The 24,011-nt window shown below is 37.4% G+C and overlaps 1 protein-coding gene across 1 annotated transcript in view; it reads left to right on the top strand.

Annotated features, from left to right (window-relative positions):
- Nucleotides 1-5,910: 5,910 nt before the first annotated feature.
- Nucleotides 5,911-24,011, top strand: part of LOC121417342 (cornifelin homolog) — a 38,507-nt gene continuing 20,406 nt past the window's right edge. The window contains exons 1-2 of the mRNA XM_041611017.1: nt 5,911-6,017; nt 13,216-13,313. Coding sequence (XP_041466951.1) covers nt 13,230-13,313 — 84 coding nt within the window. The 5' untranslated portion in view covers nt 5,911-6,017; nt 13,216-13,229. The remainder of the gene's footprint in view (nt 6,018-13,215; nt 13,314-24,011) is intronic.

Here is a 24,011-nt window from a genome sequence, read left to right on the forward strand (position 1 = left end):
TAATGGGTAATGCAATTGGGCATATCATTCAGCATTAACACAAATGGCATTCATTAGGCAAACACCACTAAGCCACTATAGCTTTACAATTATCCAACATGATTATATTATATACCACTAGGCACATACTACTAAGACACCATATTGATACCAATCATACCATTATAGAGGCACATACTACTGAGACACCATTGAATACCACTGAGACACCATTGTATACCACTGAGACACCATTGGGTATATAATGGTATACCATGCAGTCATACCATTAGAGGCACATACTACTCAGACACCATTTGACACCACTGAGACACCATTGGGTATATGGTATACAATTCATCATACCAGTCATACCATTATAGAGACACATACTACTGAGACACCATTGAATACCACTGAGACACCATTGTATACCACTAAGACACCATTGGTGCATGGTATACCATTCATTATACCGGTCATACCATTAGAGGCATATACTACTGAGACACTATTGAATACCACTGAGATACCATTGTATACCACTGAGACACCATTGGATGTATGGTATACTATTCATCATACCAATCATACCATTACAAGCACATACCACTGAGACACCATTGAATACCACTGAGACACCATTGTATACCACTGAGACACCATTGGGTATATCATGGTATACCATGCAGTCATACCATCAAAGACACATACTACTGAGACACCATTGAATACCACTGAGACACCATTGTATACCACTGAGACACCATTGGTGCATGGTATACCATCCATTATACCAGTCATACCATTAGAGGCATATACTACTGAGACACCATTGTATACCACTGAGACACCATTGGTGTATGGTATACCATTGATCATACCAATCATACCATTACAGGCACATACTACTGAGACACCAATGAATACCACTGAGACACCATTGTATACCACTGAGACACCATTGGATGTATGGTATCCTATTCATCATACCAATCATACCATTACAAGCACATACCACTGAGACACCATTGAATACCACTGAGACACCATTGGGTAAATGGTATACCATTCATCATACCAATCATATCATTAGTCACATACCACTGAAACACCATTCGGTATATGGTATACCATTTACCATTAAATAAACTACCAATTACCATTAAGAACTTACCATTGAAACACCACTTAAATACCATTCGCGTACCATTTACCATTCAGATTACCATTCAACTACCATTCGGCACCATTCAAATACCATTGGCGATTTTTATAAGGGCTCCCTTCACCTTTTTCTTGTTTCCTTTCGGGGACGGGCCGGCCGTTACGAGACTGTAAATTACACATCATGGGTATAATACCTTTTTTTTCTTTTCTTTCTGTTCGTAGTTTCTATCAAGTTAAAGAGTACACTTTTTTCTGCAGATTGACAAAAAATATGGGGGGCCGGGGCCGGTTCGGCCCCCGTCTGGATCCGCGCCTGACCTTTGTAAATTTCTACTATCAACCCTTAGCGTGCCACGGAGACATTTTCGTGCAACTGTACATGTTATCTACAAAATCATATGCAGTACTGGCTTTGGAAGACAACATTGCTTATTGTATTGTGTCTGCCAATTAACTTCCAGTCAATCACACCAAGCATACATGGCTTTTCCATAGTTTATTAAAATTTGAAAAGAAAATCCATGATTTTTTTTAAATACAATTTGGCAAGTCTATCTACAACTTCGGTACGGGGTCAGTAATGTGATATACTCGAGTATCATCGAGCATTACATTAAAAGCGTGGTCGTTGAAAGCAATACCCATTAGAATTAAAACATGGTATTTTTCCGGCAGTTGGGATCTAAGAATAAATCCAGCTCCTGAATCAGTGATTTTTTTTTTGCAGTTTGAGCACTTGCTTTAAATATTTAGTCATTGAATAGTAGAAAGTTACTGACAAAGATCATATCCTGATTTCTTTTTTATCCATTCCATTTTATACGCACACTACAAAAATACGGTTTTTTATCGGACACCGATCGAATTACAGTTTATTAAAGTGTTATATAAAATAAGTAAGATTGTCCCATAAACACATTTTAGTTTAGGCATTTTAGGCCAAAACATTTAGGCAATGCACGCGTATTCATATAATCTAGTAATGAAATTGAATAGGGACATGCACTCTTTTCGGTTTCGAAGGAAACGAAAATTAAACAGGTTTCTGTCCTTCTTGTATACAATCAAATATGTTATAAACCAAACCAGTTGGTGTTTCAGAAAGATTTAAGTACGACTTGTTTTTTTTTTAATCCTATCAATACTTGTTGGGAAACCACTTCATGATCAGAGGTTCTATATTTTGTTTTGTGTACTTTATTTACCAAATCACCTATATTTGTTCAGATAACACTGATATTAAGTCATCACTTTGCCACATTCTTATTTTTTTTGGGGGGGGGGGTGTGGGGGAGGATAGGCGGGTAGGTTTTTTTTATATTATTATTATTATGGTTGTTATTTTGTATGTTTGTGTAACTAACTTGTGTTTATGTGATTTGAAACCACCTAATAATCATATGTAAATATTGTGATTTATTTTAATTTGCTATAAAGAACAGAAAAAAAATTACGTGCGACTTAAATTTGCACTAGTTACCTGCGATATAAAAAGGGCTTGACCGCATTGGTCAGGGGTCCGTTGCAGAAAGAGTTTCGTTTAAACGCAAGTCAAAAAATCAAATGCAAGTCCCAAATGCGCCCTGTTGATTGGTTGAAAATCAAGTTGCGCATGATTTTTAGAGTTGCAATTGATTGCAACTCTTTCTGCAACGGGCCCCAAATCATACAAAGAGGACGCTCACTCCTTTGTACATAATCAATAAGATTGCGTGTTGCGCATCAGGTAACAGTTTAAAGCGTCGGCATTAAAGTGCGACTCGAAGTCATGCTGAAATCTGTGTGAAACACCCCTCCCCCTGTATAGTTTAGTAAAGCCCCATTCAAGCCAATGCAACCACCAATATGGAAGAGAGAGAGAGAAATAAGTGAACGATGAAAACATGGCCTTGGTCATAGTGGTTGGGTACAGGCAGCAAAAAAAAAAAAAAAAACGATATAATAACAATAAATGCTAATAATGAGAGAGAACATGATCATAGATTTGATTCGAAATTAGCCCCCCCTAAAAAAAAAAAAGAAAAGTGAGAAAAATGTCAATCAACCCTTTATAACAGTATTGTATTTACAGTAAGTACCTGCTCATGATACATTTTTATACCCGACATTTACCCCATAAAATATCAGCCTTAACCTTTTACCAATATTTTGTAGATTTTTAGCAAGTTTATGTGTTTGCAATTGTAGTGTAATGCCGGTGATATGTGAGGGCATGCATGGACACGCATTGACGGCGCCGAGGTCTGTGAGCTGGTGGGTCTGTACATACTTGATACTCTGTCAAACGTTTACGGCAGGGATAACATTGGCCTCTACAGAGACGATGGGTTGGCGGTCTTTAAGAACATCTCGGGTAGCGAAGCTGATCGCATCAGGAAGAACATGACGAAAACCTTCCAGAAGATGGGTCTCAGAATTACCATCAGCTGCAATCTTAAGATCACGAACTTTCTTGACGTCACATTCAACCTGAACAATGGGAGGTACTACCCATACCGGAAACCAAATGACCAGCCCATGTACATCCACAGTCAATCTAACCATCCGCCATCGATCATCAAGAACCTTCCAGCTTCAATAAGCAGACGATTGTCTGACATCTCTTGCGACGAAGAGTCTTTCAGGAAAGCCACCCCAATCTACGATGATGCCCTGAAATCCAATGGGTACCCGGAAGGTTTGTCCTACATGAATGATCGTCCTAGGCGGAAAAGGAAAAACAGGCAAAGGAATATTATTTGGTTCAACCCGCCATTCAGCAAGAACGTCTCTACAAACATCGGTGGCACCTTCTTGAAGCTTGTGGACAAGCACTTCCCCAAGAAATCAAAACTGAATCGCATATTCAACAGGAATACCCTCAAGGTCAGTTACAGCTGCATGCCGAACGTTGCCAGCATCATCAAGGCCCATAACAAGCTATACATGGAAGAAGGCAAGAAAACCAGTAGCAGCAAAACATGCAACTGCCGGAACAAGAACCTCTGCCCGCTTCAAGGGAACTGCTTGGCTACTAACATCATCTACAACGCCGAAGTTACTAGCCCAAGCAAAACGATGGTCTACATCGGCCTTACGGAGCCCCCCTTCAAGTTGAGGTACAGCAACCATCTCCTATCCTTCCGACATGAGAGGTATCAACACAGCACGGAGCTATCAAAATTCATCTGGGATCTAAAACGGCATGATACACCCTACACCATCAAGTGGTCGATTGCCCGACGTGCGCATCCTTACACCAACGAGTCTAAGAGGTGTGACCTGTGCTTATCTGAGAAGCTGCTCATAATGAACGCTGACAAGCAATCACTCCTAAATAAGAGACCGGAACTCATTTCTAAATGCCGTCATCAGAATAAGTTTTACTTGTGCAACTTCAAGAAAGAATTTTCGTAATCGCTTTGCATCTTCTTGCCTAACCCAGTTTCACTGGTGCATTGTCGCTTCATGCCCCCCCCCCGCGCTCTCTCTCTTCCTCTCTTCTCTCCCCCTCTCTCTCTCTTTCTTTTTCTTTCTCTTTCTTTCTCTCTCTAATGCTCTTTCTTTCTCTCTCTCTTTCTTCTCAGTGGAACCATCCCAGCGCGCTAAATTACCATGGTACCTTGCGCTCCATATGCGTGAAATGGGGTTGCGCGCTCTGCGCGCTTTTTCAGTGAATTGTTAATGTTCAAATGGTATTGCCACTAGCCTTTATTGTTGCCTGAAGATCGCATCTGCGTGAAACTCCGAGTAGCAAATCAATAAAGTACTGATGAACCACACGTTATCTGTGTAACTTTGTTTATTTTATTTCATGCTCTGCCTCATCACAGACATCGAGCACTCTTCTTTACAAGGATAGCATTCACCAAGTGTATATATACATATATATATATATATTTATAAAGGCTTGAAGACATGTAGTATTAAAATACAAACTTTCTGCGATAGTATGACTATAGGCCTGCAGGGTTTTTATTCATTTATTTATCTATTCATTTTATTGAGGATAAAGGTCATATTTTCTTATTCTAATATCCAACAGACCAACATTGCTCTATCCATCTTCGAAATCGTTTGCTATGGTCATTAGTGATGGTAATCATGTCTCGGGCAGGGGTGGAGGGAGTAGCATGTATCGCATAGTGTGTTCACATTCTCTGTACGATGTTAACAGTGTGTTCAGTTTATTCTGCATGTTCAACGTGTATTCAGGGTGTGTTCACTGTGTGTTTATAGTGTGTCCCCTGTGTCTTCACGGTGTGGTTGCAGTGTGTTCGCAGTGCACTGTACAAACTGTGGTGTTAAAACTTACATCAATGGTGTTCACAGTGTGTTTACATCGTGTTCAGTGTGGTCACACGGTATGTCATTTGTTGATAGAGGACCACACACTGAGGTGTTAAAATAACACCTTAGAGATTGAACATAACACCAAAGAGTGTAAATGTAACAACCATAGGTGTTGTAATAACACCTATAAACTCTGCAAACCCAAATGTCGTTGTTAATTAGTTTAAATATTATGAGTAAATGCTCTAACACGAAAAGAAATAATTCTTAACTCACAATACCGGGGGAATGATATTCCTTAAATTAGTTGCTTAGCTGTATTCATGGTATTTTCAATATAAAAAATGTGTTTTCTTCTGATGGCGAAATACAATAGAATGGATCAAACGCATTCCATGTCCTCGTTTTACGCGACAACTCTGAAAGGCAAAACAAGGCAAACCACGCCCATTTTGATATTTGATATTTAATTCAGAATCGTGCGCACAGCTAAGAAGTCAGTCGCACATGAAACTTCCGCCATATTCCTACCAGTTGCGCTTTCGCTTTGGAGATAAAACAGCCACTCCTGCTCCTAAATTCATCTTTGTCGATAGGTGAGTAATACTATATAAAGTAACATTATGATGTCGAAATGTTCATTTTACGACACCTGAGTTTGAATTTAACTACTAAGGTAAAGGGTGTACTGAAGAATTTTTTTTTATTAATCAACAACAACAAAATTCAAGCGAGAATGGTGATATTTTTACCTGTATGATATTTAATGTGCCCGTGAACGATTTAAGACGCCGGCGTTCGTTTTGTCGTCCCGTGTCAAGCATTTGAGCAACAAGCAATGCATAATGAATATTGAAAAAAGGATGAAAGTCCCATTGTATTTGATATTGGTGTACAATATCTTCCGGAATAGCCGGAAAGCGACTTAGGAAGAGGTGCTGGCGAATAAGTAATGATTTAAAATGTTGAAATAGCTTCTGTAAATCAGACGTTAGGTACTTGTATTTGCATTTGTATTTGTTTGTATTTATTGTTTTTTTTTCGTTCTCGTGAACGAAAAAATAACAGTCCTTACTCGCATATACATAATGTACATATATACAAAAATTTATAAATATATATATATATATGAATATCCAAAAAAATATATAAATATATGATACATACATACAGTGTAGCGTCTTTTTTATTTTGATTAAATGTTCAAGGCGCTCAAGAGAGCAAAACATAGAAGTAAAGAGAACTAAGAGAAGTACAACTAAGCTAAGGGTAAATTGCAAATGTCTTCAAACCTACATGTATAGTACCTGCTGGTGAACAAATACAATTTTAGGTTGAGTTCTTCAGCTCCAGTGGTAGTGAATTCTCCAGGGCTGGTCATGCGTGAGCAAAGGTTTGGTCGCCCCAGGATTAGAGACTAGATTGGGATGATCGCAGTGTGCATGGAGGTTGATAGTGGTGTATAAGAGACTTGTTGTATGTGTATATATACAGTGCATGCCACAAAAAACGAAACCGAGATTTATAGATGATTTTTCATAACTTAATCACAAAAACAATAGACAAATGACCTACCATTTTAAGGCTTGGAATCTCCTCTTTTACTATTTTAAGTGCGCGCAACGCGCAACCCTGCCAAATAAGGAAAGGGGCACTTAAGTGACTTTTCAGAATACCAAAATGCTAATTTAGCGCTAATTGACCGCTAATGGAGCTTTCAGAATACCGCCCCAGGACCCAAAAGAAGCAAAACTGCTTATAAACTGGGCCTACATAAATATTGTCTGTACACATACACGCACCAAGCCGTACACTCACGAACATACCCATCCTAATACAGTGTCTGAGTATGTTATACATGCCATCTAATCGATTAATTTAGCTTGCCAAGTTACCATGACAACGTGTAACATTTTCTTTCAAGAGACAACTTGATGAGATAAGCTGTACGGTCATGTCGACCAAGGTGACAAGTCGATTATGATCCTTATTTGCCCTGGGACGATTGTCATTTTTACCATTCGATTACTTCCTGAAAAAATAATCGAATGAATCGATTGTTCGTCGGGAATCACGTCCTTTAAGTCACAATAGTTGACCTACTTTATGGTGACCCCCCCCCCCCCCATGAAGAAATCTCCATCAAAGTCACATGTTTAGATTAAATGAAAGTAGGACCTTCTTTCCCCTTCTCCATGATATTTATATCAAAAGAAACTACATGAAATGAGATTAAAACTTTCAGTTTATTGTTCCAATGAAAAAAAATCTTTCCTAAATCCACGCTGGTACTCTGGTATTATGCATGCATCCCTCCAAGTTTTTTTTTTTTTTTTTTTTTTTTTTTTTGCAAAAAAGATTGAGCGCCCTTACAGGCGCTCTCTTTTTGGCTCTCTGAATTTTTCATTGTTTATCTATGTTATTGGCAATTTTTGGTTAATTTGTGGTTACCAGTGTGTTATTCCAACTACCTGGAGTTTTGTAGCCATTTTTTGGATGGATCCTTGTTGCTGTTTTCTTTCTATAAGTGTAAGACAAATTTCATCAAGTTTGTAATGGAGTGAGCACCAACCTGCTACAGTCAGCCATCATAGAAGCCTCTACTGTGACTCCCTATTCTTCATGATCAGCCAGCCTTTGAACTTGTTCCATTGAGTGTTTGTGCTTATTTTCTATTGAACAATGGAGTTACTTAATCTTCTATCTATTCATCTTATTGTACTAGTATGCAGCCACTCTGTACCAAACTTTCAACTGTCATGTATTACACACACATGTATGTACAAGGATACCAATGTATATTCAAGTCACCCAAAGTGTTAATGAAGTTCTCTGGACTCCCTATCCCGTACTATGTCAACACATCATCATCCTTTCAACTACAGCTAATGAAATGTGGTGACGTGTGTCCTAATCCTGGCCCAGTAGAACATGATGGATCTGGTGTTAAGATCATAATTACTGGAACGTCTGACATACCTTCTGCTATGCATAGATATGATCCTCTATATATGAAGTCTATTAATCAGTCATCATGGATTTTGACACATGCACAGCCTCCAATGAATGTCAGAAACCTTATACTGGATCTTGGAATCTCGCAACATGATACAGGAAGATCAGTGAAACGGAAGAAGAGAACTCGTCGTAAAAGGCGGGGAGGAAAGCCTCGTCAGAATCCATCCTTGACCATGCTTGGATCTGTTGAAGTTGCAGAGCCAAAGGACACTTACATTCCCGTGGTCATTACTTCTAGGACATCGAGAGCATCTGCCTTCAAAAGCAAACATCCACCACAGCATCTCAGGCAAATCCCACAAACCACTAGTCTCCAGGAAAATGAAAATTCTCCAACAAAGATTGGACTTTGGAACGCTAGATCTTTGATGAACAAAGAGACTGAAGTTTGTGACTTTATCATCTCGGAACGCCTTGACGTCTTGGTTGTCACAGAATCGTGGCTCAGAGGGGATGGAAGAGACTCTCCCACAATAGCAGGCATACAGAATACACTTCAGGATTTCAAGCTATTAAAACTACCCAGAAAAGGAAAGAGGGGTGGTGGTCTCTGTGTAATGTTGCGAAATTCTTTTTCTACTAAAAAGGAGCCACATGTGTTTGACACATTTGAATGCCTTGAGGTGACTGTAAGCTCTAGAAAGACGAGTAGCCAGAGAAGTCTCTCTTTGTTTGTAATCTATAGACCACCATCGTGCTTGCGTGGCCAGTCATTTGGACATTTTCTGATCGAGTTCTCAGAACTTCTTGAATCGGCTAACTTGCTTCTGAATCAAGTGGTTATCTTGGGTGATTTCAATATCCCTGTTGACAGTGACACAAATGCAGATGCAAAGAATTTTAAAGATCTACTCGAGTCAGCGGGTTTGAGTCAGCGTATATCCCAACCAACTCATATTAAAGGACACACTCTTGATTTGGTAATTATGAGGGATAATGATCACTCAATTAGGGACATTGTGGTTACCCAGACTTTGCCATCAGATCATTCTGCAATAATCTTTTCACTCCCCTTTGTGAGACCATCGCCAACATCTAATGTCATTCATGCCCGTATGTTACGTGAACTTGACATTGATCAATTCAAGTTAGATATCATCGAGTCCTTCGAAGCAGTTACAAACTTAGAGGAAATGGAAATTGACCAGAAGGTACATGTTTTTAATGACTCTCTAGCTTCTAATCTCGATCGCCACGCTCCAATCATGAAAAGGAAAGTGAGATTGCGTCCCTATGCTCCTTGGTACAACGACTCAATCCGCAAGGCCAAACAAGACCTTCGTGCAAGGGAAAGGAGATGGAGAAAGACCAAGCGTTCATCTACAACAGTTGTATCTGACGACATGAAGAAAGCAACGAGAGAATATTACCAACTTGTCAATAACTTTAAGCGTCAGCATCTTCAAGAACTTATATCCACTAGCAACAGCAAACAACTGTTTCATGTGATTGACAAGATGACTGCTGAAAAGCCTGATAAATCATTGCCATCACATCAGTCAAGTGCTGAGATTGCCCAGAAGTTCTCAAAGTTTTTTGACAGTAAAATTCAACAATTGAGATCTTCATTTTCTTCCTCTTCTATTGTTGTGGAGGGGGAAGCCTGTGATCATCGTCTTGAGAAGTTTGCGCCAGTTTCCCAAGCAGATGTTCTAAAGATTATCAGGTCACATAAAATAAAATCATGTGACCTAGATCCTCTTCCAGCGCAAATTCTTAGCCAGTGTCTAGAGTTCCTGGTACCGGCTATCACGGACATTACCAACGATTCACTAGAATGCGGAGTCTTCCCTTCGGCGCTCAAATCTGCTTTGGTCATTCCCACCCTAAAGAGATCGTCACTGGATGCAGAAAGTTTAAGGAACTACAGACCAATTTCAAATTTACCTTTTTTGGGTAAGGTAATAGCACGAGTTGTCTCAAATCAATTTACTGAATACTTTACTGCTAACTCCCTTCTCGCATCCCGACAGTCTGCGTATCGAAAAGATCATAGTGTGGAAACTGCGCTACTTCGTGTTCAAGATGATATTCTACAAGCTTTGGATACCGGAGATGATGCTATCCTCATACTTTTGGACCTAACATCAGCCTTCGACACAGTTGATCACGATGTTCTTCTTTCCAGGCTGAAAACACGATTTGGTGTCTCTAGGACTGCAGCAAAGTGGTTTGACGCTTACATCTCTGGACGATATCAACAGGTGATCATTGACGGCTCACGATCTGATCCTACTCTACTTAAATGGGGGGTGCCGCAAGGTTCGGTTATCGGGCCTATACTCTTTACATGCTACACGACACCGTTGGAAGATCTTATTCATTCCTATGGTTTCTCGTCTATGATATATGCTGATGACACACAATTATATATCTCATTCAAGTCTGGAAAAGCTCTCCGAATGTTGCAGAAACTGGAAGATTGTCTTGGTGCCATTCGTTCCTGGATGACTGTGAACTATTTACTCCTTAACGATAATAAGATGGAAGTCCTGCATATCTCCTCCCATCGTAGACTTACCCCTGAGCTACCTCCAATTAAAATTGCAAATGTTCATATACATCCCTCTAAAACGGTTACTAACTTAGGTGTTTTGTTTGATAAAAACTTTTCAATGCGTCCCCATGTCAACAGCATATGTCGTAAAGCATCCTTCGCCCTAAGAAAAATTGGTAAAATTCGAAAATATCTCTCAAAGTCATCTACTGAAGTCCTCATTCATGCATTTATTAGTTCACTTCTTGACAGTTGCAATAGCCTGCTCCATGGAATTCCAGAAAAGGATATTTCTAAGCTGCAGAGAATTCAAAACTCTGCAGCCCTTCTTGTTTCCCTCACTAAAAAACATGACCATGTAACCCCTACTCTTAAACAATTGCACTGGCTCCCCATTAAATTCCGTATACAATTCAAAATTCTACTCCTAACATTCAAATCTCTTCATGGACATGCTCCAAAATATCTCTCCGAATTGGTCCAGGCATATACTCCAAGTAGGTCCCTTCGTTCTGCAAATCAAAATTTCTTAACAGTCAAAAAAGCAAAAACTAAAATTTTTGGTGATAGGTCCTTTTCAAGCTCTGCCCCACGTCTTTGGAACACTCTTCCAGCTTCCCTTCGTTCCATCTCAAATATCACTTCATTTCGATCAAATTTAAAAACGTACCTCATGAAGAAAGCATATCCAACATCGCCCCATTTACAGTGTCCTTGAATTATTAGTATTATTATTATTTTTTTTTTTTTTTTTTCTCTCTTAGTTTAATGATTTCTAATTTGTATATTTTGTATGTTCTACAATGTAAAGCGCTTTGATATGATTTCATGAAAAGCGCTATATAAGTTCAAGTTATTATTATTATTATTATTATTATGTCATAATCGGGATCTGCCGAACATTCGATTAGTGTAAATTTTGCTAATCGATTGGTGATTGGCGGCATGCCAATCGAACCATTCGATTAATCGATGTTTACTCCCAGGCCTAATCCTTATATTAATCGATTCAAAAAGATAAATGTATTTCGTCACCCCGTCAATCAGAATTATGGCACTTTTTTGCAATTTAGCATGACTGAAATTGATGCTTATTCTTTGTCAGACAACCTCATTAAACGTAAAAATTTCTTTATAATCCATATGCGACTTTAATCAAGACTAGTGACTCGTTCCTGTAAGCCAAATAGAAGTCTTCATTTCTTTTATTTGCATGAGCTGAAGTTGAAATAAAATCTGTGTATTTAATAGCTGGAATTATATAACATATTAATGCGAACATTTTAAATGTTTATAAGTTGTTTCATAATGTTACGCACGTTTCTGCTAAGATCCCCCCCCCCCCTTACACAATGCTCGCATGGCAGTGTATACGGATTAAATTACATTTAAAGACGATCATTAGAAAGTCAACCACATTATGCTAAAGCAGAATGACGTTGTATTGTATATCTGAAATCGAATTGTACATACGAATGTTAGGCACATTGTTAAAAAAGTCAGATTTTTTTTAAACAATGCATGCATGACGATAATCCAATTAAATTTATGAATAGGTATAATTCGACAAACAAGGAAGGGTAAACACGACTTCACGCATGGCGTGACCAGACGTGAAGTCACGCTTAGGCCTTAGTTAATGGTGACGTCACATAATGATATAAAATTTGAAATACACTTTATATACGACATGCTTCAGGAATCATTTGGGCATTACCATGGAAACTGACGTTAAACGACACAATTTTACACACTTTTCATTGTGTGTATGATTATCTCCAAAACACAAATGATGGGAGATTACTTTTCATTTTAGAAATAAAGAAGAAAATCAGGTTGCAGATAAAAAAAACTGAATGAATGAATCAGTTATCATTATCATCATTTTTATTATTATAACTTTTATTTTATGTTATTATTATTGTTATTATTATTATTATCATTATTATTAGTATTTTTATTTTCATCATTATCATTAATGTAACTATTGTTTATTATTATTTTCATCATTATCATCATTATTATTATCATCATCATCATCATCATTATTATCCTCATTATTATTATATCATTATCTTATTCAGGTATTATAAAGGTCTAACCTAAATCTTAATTATACTATCTATAGAGAGTGAGTGATAAAAAAGCAGGCATATCCTCAAGGCCGATAACTATTATTTATTATTATTATTATCATCATCATTATTATTATCATTATCATTATTATATTCAGGTATTATAAAGGTTTAACCTAAATCTTAATTATATTACCTATAGAGAGTGAGTGATCAAAATGCAGGCATATCCTCAAGGCCAACAAACGGTGATCAACCAAACAGCTGTGACGGTTCAGCCAGCAGCACAGACAGTAATTCAGGTTAGTTTCATTTTTTTTTTATATCTTTTAGTCTAACAACCATGCTTTTCCTCAAGCCCAACCTGTTCTTCACCAACCAGGATTTCCCTCAAGCTCAAAACCCGTGGTTGACCAACCAGGCCTACCATCAAGGCCAATCAATAGATAACCAACCAACTCGGCGGTCAAACCATTCCAGACAGTCATTCAGCTTGATGTTCAAATTAATAGTTTTCTTCGTTAAGTCAGGATTCACTTTAAAAATGCGCTTTCTTCTTGCTTGTTTGCAGGAGTTTCGGCATTCATGTTAACTATGATCGAAATGAATAAACATACTTTGAGTGAAATATACCACCGCCCTTATAAAGTGCCACTAGTGAACTTAAAAACATGACATATTAACGAGGTTCAAAATAATGAAAACATCGCAACACGTAAAATTTACTTATACCAATACTGCTGTGTTTTTTATGAGAAAATGAATAAGTGAATTAACATTATTGGCCATTTTCATTTCAGCTCACCAACAAAGAAAGCTCTTGTTTTATTCATGTATATAACATGCGAATATATGAGGCGTAGAACAATTTTACAAAAATACAGAAAATAGACTTGCGGTAGAACATACAGCGTGTCATCAAAATGCTCCCGTCCTAAATTTATGATTTTAAGAGTCAATTTGCTCAAGAACCTCTTAGTGGTAATTATCAGGATAACTAAACAAATGAAAAATTAATTTATTGATATTTTTCATAAACCCACCAGAGAAATACGGTTCATTTACGTCAGAGATGATTCATGCGGGTTGATACCATGCAGGAGGGGCGGATCCAGGATTTTCCAAAGGGGGCAACATTTTCGGAGGAAAATTTTGATAAGCCCCCCCCCAAAAAAAAAAAGTTTTTAACCACAAATTAGAATAAAGCATATTTCGTACCCGAAAATTTTTGATAGGCACAAAAAGGCTTCATTTTCTAAAAAGGGGGCACACCTCGGTTTTAATGGCATTTCTACAGATCAAATTTTTATTTGCTTCTCAAAAGGGGGGCACGTGCCCCCTTTGCCCCTGCATAGAGGGAAGGGCAATGGGCGGGGGCGAAAGCATCCACAGTAATTTTGTCACGTAGTAAAAGAAAAGAAAAAACGAATAGAGTGGAAAGGAAAATTAAGATGTAAGAGGAAATGATTAAAAGAAATGTTAAGTCGAATAATTCTACTTATATCATCCTCCTTTGTAAACAAAATATATATAGAAATATGGCGTCATCTGAGATCGTATGCCCCCCCCCCCTCCCCCTATCAAAATGTCCTGCTGTCGTCCCTTTATATGTGCCGCTGGCGGCTGGAGATCATGTATTTTACTATTTATTACTATTTTTGGCCTCTGTATAAGTGGCATGAAAAAGCAGGTATTATTAAATGTGATAAAAGTAGTGATGAGTGCGGGGCCTCGTCTTACAAAGAGTTGCACTTGGTCCGATCAATCCCGACTTTCTGGCAATCCATGAATGTCCTATTTTTTTCAAAGGAAATTTGCACAGTGCCCTTAATAAAAAAGAAAGCACACTGAATTTTAAGAAAACGATTAATGTATGGATAGCCTAATTCAGAAAGTATCATGAATAAACATACATTTTATGATATGTTGATGCTGTTGGCTTTCCATACACTGTTAGAAAATTTACTTAATCAAATATTGTGTTTAAAAAAAGAAGTTCCTGCAGCAGAGTCTCGAGCACACCTGTAATCTTACCACATTGCGTGATCTTACAAGAAATTGGTATTTGGTGTATGGAACCTTACAAATTTTCTTTAATAAAACGACCTTTTCCCAGTTTTAACAGACATGTTCTGTTAAATTGCAGAAAAATTCATGTTTTATGAATTTGCAGAATGATTCTGTTATTGCTTTTTGCAAAAATCTCCTTTCCTTTTTTCTGTAAAATCAGGGTTTTTTAACAGTGTAGTTGTGGTTGATCGGATCATTCGTGATTCTTTGCAAGACGAGGCCTATAGAGGGTAATGCCAGACACACTATCATGCCCATGAAAACCAATTAACTCTACATCGATCGATGATATTTTTTTTAGGTGTTTTTTTTAAATCTTTTCTCTCATAAAACAAAATTGAACATAATAAAATATAACATTCATGATCATAAATAAAAAAAGCGATATCGAAACAAATTAACCATAATTACAAAGTTTGATTTGAACGTACAAATATTATGATTACATTTGGCAATTCCTAACAAAAATTAAGTTAAACAATGTCATAAATAAATTCTAAATCAATTTAATTTGTTGTAAAAGTGTCTGATATACATTCTTTTTGCTTACATTTTTATGTCTAATTGAAAAAAAGGTACAGCCTCGAATCAAATTATTCACCATTTCTTGATGGTTTTATCACAAAGAAAACTATGTAAAAAAACCGTTTAAATTTATTAAAATAATATGAGATTTGAGAGAAGATTTACTATACCGATCGATATTGCATTGAAAATCGCGTAATATCTTTGATCGGATTGGAGTCCGTCTCAGCGGTGTGACTGCGCCACAATCGAAATGCGATGATTACCGAGATCCCTGAATGTAAATAGAGTCTCTGGTATCCGTGGCAACCCCGTTTCCATGGAGATCTGAAATAAACGAAATGGAGGGGGTGGATGATGCTAAGTGGCAAAACGGTTAGAGATGATGAGACGGGGATATCAATACCTAAAGGTTATTTCATTAATGCCACATAAAGGTCACCATTCTCGCATTACGTTGTCAACAAAACTGCAGATAAAGGGAATTTACACAAAGCAAGCTATTAATGGCACAGGGAAACATTGAGTTGACTTTAAAACATAAGCTTGCAAGGCCCCTTTCTGATTTGCTATCAAAATAAAGCCCAGGAAAAAAAATCGCCCTCGAAAATCATTGATTGGTGCTTCAGAAATGTGAAAAATAATGTGACCAAGGGCCCGTATCACAACGCTTAACAATGATCGTAGAGCATTTTTTTTAAAGATTGAATGCATTGGCTACAATGTACAATTAATCGTAAAAACCAGGCGTATGATTAATCACTAACCTTTGTGCAACGGAGCCAAGAAGTGCCATCTTAATTTCTTCCCATTTCATGTATTATAGTTTTCTCCCCTGGAGATGAAATAGATCACGAATTTGCAGTAATAAAAATTATAATGATATGTCAAGTTATGTAGCGCACTTTGCGTGATGAGTGGTATACGATAAGCCGTATCATATAATATCCGAGGAAGTAACAGAGGCACCCATCATGCCCATGTAGGCGCCTAAGCGTTCAATGAATAAATCCGGCCGAGTACCCATTCACCTCACATGGGTCGAGCCCGGATCTATTTCTTGCTAAAGGAAAATACACCATGGTTGGGATTCGAACCCACGGCACTCCGTTTCAAAGTTGGGAGACTTAATAGCCACAACGCTCCTCAGTCACTAATGTATTGAAAGTGTTTGCACGAATTTCTCGTTTCATTTTGTTTCTCTCTTGGTGCCTTCTTTCCTTCCCTACGAAAGTTTTTATTTTGTACAAAAATCACTCTTCAGTATTTTTTGCAAATAAATTCGTTATGATATTACCCTATGCCTTTAACATATCAATACATACAATGTAGGTCACACTAAAGGAAGTGCAAAATTATGTCAATAATAATAATTGTAATAACGGCATATTTACCCAGGGTAGCCACTTCAGTTCCGAAAACTGTTCTCCCAGCTGGCACTGCTGTTTTTTCAGCATTCACACATTATCACAATGAAAGCAGATTTAACCATTTTAATTGTGGGGTTACTTTTTTTTCTAAAAACTAAGACGAAATATATTCTCGTCCAATACCACTTCAGGATAGGTTCTATTATATCGTTTTCAAACTTAATCTTCAATGTATTCTTTCAATGAAAATCATGATTTCGAAAATTACCGATCCTTCCAACACATCACGTGTTCGTTTTTTGGTATATGGGAAATAAATTTAACCGAATTTGATTTTAATTTCGATAGGAAAGCAAATTTTAATTGATTCCGATTTCATCTAAAGAGATTGCTTATAACATATACACGGTATAACCTAAGAAGTCTCCCTGGATCATGTGGAGATTATGATATTTTTATCTTATTTTCCGTTATAATCTAGTGATAGGGGGCTTCTAGTAATCTCTACAAAAAAAAAAAATACGCAAAGGAAAGGGAGGGAGGAGACAGAAAACGAAAGGGAAAGAAAATGACTTTTGTAGGGTCATAAATGTTTATTTGCTTGCTCACATCTTTTTAGCACTTTGGCTATACATTCGCTATATACCTGACCCCCCCCCCAATCGTTTCCTTCTTTGTTTTTCTTCTTTGGGGGGGGGGTTCGCTTATCACACTGATGATTTTATTACATTCAAAGTGCAACAACAGCTTTGAAATTTTAACTTTGTACTTGTACTTTAAGTCCTAAACTTTTTCAAAGTTCTAGTGGTGGTGATATTTTTTTTTGTGTGGTGGTGGTAGTTTTTACCTGATTGCTAAGAAGGCGTGGATGCTTGTACATGTACGTAAGCAACTACAGGACCGACAGCCTACATACTCTCTGGGGGACCCGGTAATTAGGATTAATGCCTAACCAAAGGGTACTAGCACAAAGTGGGTATTGAACCCTCGCCCTACCAACTGAGCTATTGTGCGTCTAGGGCCCCCTCTTACAAAGAATTACGATTGATCCAATCAATCCATCAGTGTCATAACTTTTTTTCTACGAAAACTTTGCACAATGTCCTTTGTATGCAAAGAAGGGTGCAGTAAAAATATTCAAGAGAACAGTGAACGCGTGAATATGCATCACAGCTAGAAAATATTTTGAACAAACGTGCATAACAGATTTTGACGTTGCTGGCCGTCCATAGTTGCGATTGATCGGATTAATCGTAACGCTATGTAAGACGGGCCCCTGGTATCAAGAGGGATGCTCACTAGAATGGTAACTCATAATATTCACGAGTCTTGCGGCATCCGTACAACAACATTTTTCAGGAAAAATTCAAGTTCACTTCTTCAATGAACATGAAATACCCATGTGATTCATTATACGCGATTTCTTTTTTTATATCTTGAATTGTTTTAAAGGAAAGTTATATGAATCGAGACAATGAAGGATGCACATGGGCTTATGGCAAGAACCCTATGCTGTACGGCAAACGTGATATGTTGACAGTTAGTTCCAATTCTATCAAAAGAAGTAATAAAAGGGGAAGATAACCCGAAAAAAGGTCTGTTGTACAAGTACCAGAAAAAAGGGAATAAAATATTGGTGAAGGTTGTGACGAAAATCAATAAAAAACTAACACACAATTATCATAGTTTTAAGTTTATGATTTGTGACGTCAAATATGAGCAGCTATCCCATTTGTTATGTAATGAATAAATTTTGATTTCATAATTGTTCATGTCGTGATAATTCCATTGTGAAATTATATGTCTGTTGAAATAAAGTTGAATAAAAAACTATTGTCAATTGCTTGAGAAAATTACATTTCATTATTTTGTTTCCTGCACGATGACGTCGCAATTCTACTGTTACTTTGGCAATGAATTTTTTTTTGCCAGGGTAGACTTTCCCTTTAAGATTTAATTTGCAAAGCAGCGCGGTACACGATAGCCATTTAATAATGGGCCAATACATGGAGCAATTAAGAGTATGAAAAGAGCAATGAAAAGAGAATGTGCATGTGTCGAACTTTCATTTCCATTGATGTAAGTAATCGTTACCAGAGTAATTATGTGCTTTGTCGTAATTTCTAAAATCTCGATGAGATACAGGGGCCTAAGAGCGATTTTTAAAGAGGGAATGGCAAAAAAAAAAATTGATAAATTTAAAAGGAAGGTTTTCACTGAAAAATTAAGGGGACATTGGTCAGAAAAAACAACAAGGGGAATTCGCTCCAAAATAAAGTGGCCTTTGACAACGTCAGGATTGGTTATTGCGAGGTTGCGGAAGCGTTCATCTACATTTTTGTCCGACAAATTGTCAGGTCTGACAGCTTTCCTAGATCCCTATTGGCTGAAGGGCACTGTTACTAATGGTAACTGTCGGATAGAACAGGATTTGTCGGATGAAACGCCCGACAAGTCCTTTCACGAAACACTCCCCTGGTGCCCGTTGCAGAAAGAGTTACAATCAATCGCAACTCTAAAAATCAGGGCTAACTTGATTTTCAACCAATCAACAGCGTGCATTTGGGACCTGCGATTGATTTTGGGGATCGCCTTTTAAACGCAACTCTTTCTGCAACGGACCCCTGATAGGGGAAATCAAGGGAGCATAGGAATTCAGATTCAGATTTATTTCCAACAGAAAAAACATGAATAATGATACAAATCATTAATAGTTAAGATACAAATCATTGTAATTATAATTATATTCAACAACATCAACGATAATTAACATATAAAGATATCTACAAAATGTGTTACATTTTGGAGACAAATTATAACATATAATCTAAGTCGAAAAAAAGTATCTTTGAAAATAGGAGATTCACTCAAAAGCATAGCTTGTATTATGTGAACCTCCCTGAGGCTAAAGTAAGAGAAAAGATGAGAAAGAGAGAGTGGGGAGAGACGTAATGATTGCTATTTGCCTACGGAGACTTACTGAACAGATTAAAATGAACAAGATGACACACAGAACAACAAAAAATGACACACTGTAATATACTTCAATAACCTTGATATATCTTTACGAATTAGTTCATGACATTTGCTCCGGCGACGATTGCTCCGCTGTAAATTCCACACACTTCAACCCTGGATCTAACGCTATATACACACTAAGAAATCGGGGGATCAAATTTGAACCCTCCGGGTTGGTACAATAGCTGCACCTGAAGGATACTAGGCCCCATAGACATGATATAAACTTGACCAAACCTTGTTTTTTATATATACATTATTTTTTAATGGTTTCTTGTCAATTCGAGGGTGCTGATTACTTGTACTTTAAGTCCTAAACTTTTTCAAAGTTCTAGTGGTGGTGATATTTTTTTTGTGTGGTGGTGGTAGTTTTTACCTGATTGCTAAGAAGGCGTGGATGCTTGTACATGTACGTAAGCAACTACAGGACCGACAGCCTACATACTCTCTGGGGGACCCGGTAATTAGGATTAATGCCTAACCAAAGGGTACTAGCACAAAGTGGGTATTGAACCCTCGCCCTACCAACTGAGCTATTGTGCGTCTAGGGCCCCCTCTTACAAAGAATTACGATTGATCAAATCAATCCATCAGTGTCATAAATTTTTCTACGAAAACTTTGCACAATGTCCTTTGTATGCAAAGAAGGGTGCAGTAAAAATATTCAAGAGAACAGTGAACGCGTGAATATGCATCACAGCTAGAAAATATTTTGAACAAACGTGCATAACAGATTTTGACGTTGCTGGCCGTCCATAGTTGCGATTGATCGGATTAATCGTAACGCTATGTAAGACGGGCCCCTGGTATCAAGAGGGATGCTCACTAGAATGGTAACTCATAATATTCACGAGTCTTGCGGCATCCGTACAACAACATTTTTTTCAGGAAAAATTCAAGTTCACTTCTTCAATGAACATGAAATACCCATGTGATTCATTATACGCGATTTCTTTTTTATATCTTGAATTGTTTTAAAGGAAAGTTATATGAATCGAGACAATGAAGGATGCACATGGGCTTATGGCAAGAACCCTATGCTGTACGGCAAACGTGATATGTTGACAGTTAGTTCCAATTCTATCAAAAGAAGTAATAAAAGGGGAAGATAACCCGAAAAAAGGTCTGTTGTACAAGTACCAGAAAAAAGGGAATAAAATATTGGTGAAGGTTGTGACGAAAATCAATAAAAAACTAACACACAATTATCATAGTTTTGAGTTTATGATTTGTGACGTCAAATATGAGCAGCTATCCCATTTGTTATGTAATGAATAAATTTTGATTTCATAATTGTTCATGTCGTGATAATTCCATTGTGAAATTATATGTCTGTTGAAATAAAGTTGAATAAAAAACTATTGTCAATTGCTTGAGAAAATTACATTTCATTATTTTGTTTCCTGCACGATGACGTCGCAATTCTACTGTTACTTTGGCAATGAATTTTTTTTGCCAGGGTAGACTTTCCCTTTAAGATTTAATTTGCAAAGCAGCGCGGTACACGATAGCCATTTAATAATGGGCCAATACATGGAGCAATTAAGAGTATGAAAAGAGCAATGAAAAGAGAATGTGCATGTGTCGAACTTTCATTTCCATTGATGTAAGTAATCGTTACCAGAGGTAATTATGTGCTTTGTCGTAATTTCTAAAATCTCGATGAGATACAGGGGCCTAAGAGCGATTTTTAAAGAGGGAATGGCAAAAAAAAATTGATAAATTTAAAAGGAAGGTTTTCACTGAAAAATTAAGGGGACATTGGTCAGAAAAAACAACAAGGGGAATTCGCTCCAAAATAAAGTGGCCTGTGACAACGTCAGGATTGGTTATTGCGAGGTTGCGGAAGCGTTCATCTACATTTTTGTCCGACAAATTGTCAGGTCTGACAGCTTTCCTAGATCCCTATTGGCTGAAGGGCATTGTTACTAATGGTAACTGTCGGATAGAACATAGTCGATTTGACAGTCTCATAGGCTCAATACACCAACCTAGAAATGTTCTTTCCGATGAAGTTTTTTTCTTGATTCGTGTTCCTAAGGGGTCCTAGAACGAATTCAGCTTGGTTGCCAAAAGTTGCCGTTTGGGCAATTTTGCTAATTTGCATAAATCCAAAATGGCCGCCAGATGCCATCTTGAAAACCTAACTTTTGAACCCCTGTTAACAAAATGATGAGTAATGACTCGTTTTAGGGGTTTAGAGATGTGTAGAACTGATTTCTGTAATCATTTTTGCAATATAGGGCACACATGAGTAATACAGACCCCCATTCACTCACGTGTTATATCATAGCTCATCAAAAAATCATTAAAAATCAATCCCTCGATAGATTTTGCTTTAATTCACTGACATTAGTCACAATTAACAGTGCATTAAGACTTGATATGTTAATCAGGTACTTGACCAGCTCAATCAAAAGTTAAATGGCCTGAAATAAGACTAACCATAATTTCGGCCAGTTCATCGCCAGAAAAACCAGAACTGCATTGTGGGTAATAATGATTAAAATGAAATACAAAAATGCAGTCTAGCCTTCCCAAACGCCTTGATTATGAAAGATTATGAACATAGCATTATGTCTATCGTTTTTCTTTTGATATACAAACATTTGATCTATTTTTAATGAATTATTTTAATCAACAAAGTCATGTGATCTTTACTTACGCCTGTCCGGCATGCATTGCGCGCCGATGAATTACACTCGTGTGCCCTATAAGGTCATCTTCAGGTCAAATCCAAGATGGCCGCCATATGCAATCTTGAAAAATTGACTTGTGTTCCCCTTGCCCCAGAATGACGAGTAATACCTCTACTTAGGGGTTTTGGGGTGTGCAGAATCCATTTCTGCTTTCTATTTTGCAATATAATGTCATCTTCAGGTCAAATCCAAGATGGCCGCCATATGACACCATCTTGAAATATCAATTTTTGAACCCTTTGCCCCAGAATCATGCATAATAACTCTATTCATGAGTCATTAGGTATGTTGATTCAATTCATGTAGTTATTTTGCACAAAGGATAATCTTCAGATAAAATCCAAGATGGCCGCCAACCGCCATCTTGAAAAATTACTGTCTGAGGCTTATACGTGTTAGAACTAATGTAAAGGGATTTCAGTAAGATACTCATTTCTTTTATTAATTCTCAAGTTTTTGTCCCAGAATCATGAATAATATCCCTCTTTTCGTGAGTTATTTGGTATGTTTATTCAATTTCTGTTCATAATTTTGCAATGTAGGATCATCTCCAGGTCAAAATAATCCAACATGACCACTAAACGCCATATTAAGAAAAAAAAATACTTCCGAGACTATTGAACCTTGAAGAAGTGCTGTCCCTAATAAGGTTGTTGTTACGTATTGGAGCTCATGTAAGGGGATTTCAGTGAGAATGATTCATTTCCTTTAATCACTCCATTTTTAGTTCGAGGTCAAATCATGTCTAAGATGGTCAGATGGTTGATAGATTTCGTCATTAACCGCTTACTTTAGAATTAAACCATTCAAGGTTTGGGCTATGATTTCGGGAGTTTTTATCCCTTTTTTTTTTTTTTTTAATTCAATTCATTTATTTCCATATTCAAATTCAAATTGTACAATGTAAAAAACATTCTGTGAAATGACTTTAAAGTATTATTTGAATTAAAAAGTGATTTCTCCGTATTTTTTTTCAAAAAATTGATTTAATTATTAACTTCCTTTAAAATTATTATTGGACTTTTCCTCCTGACAAGAGCCATTGACTTGGTCAGCAGGAGTTCACTCTTTAGCCTCCTGCAGAAGATAGGCTCCCCAAGACTGTTCCACGGTCAGGATTGTTCTCATTCGTGAAATGTTTTACGGAAAAGATGTCGCCCCTGCCTCTCAAGAAGTGGGAGTACAAGACCTAGTCATACATAACAGCTGCCTGTCTTGTGCATGTAAGGGGTTTGGACCATCCATCAGACTTTGAGACAGTCAGAAATCCTGATAGACTCAAGACACCGACTGTCCTCCAGATATGTATATCAACAGC

The sequence above is a fragment of the Lytechinus variegatus genome, chromosome 6 (assembly GCF_018143015.1).
Source record: "Lytechinus variegatus isolate NC3 chromosome 6, Lvar_3.0, whole genome shotgun sequence".
NCBI classification, from domain to species: Eukaryota; Metazoa; Echinodermata; class Echinoidea; order Temnopleuroida; family Toxopneustidae; genus Lytechinus; species Lytechinus variegatus.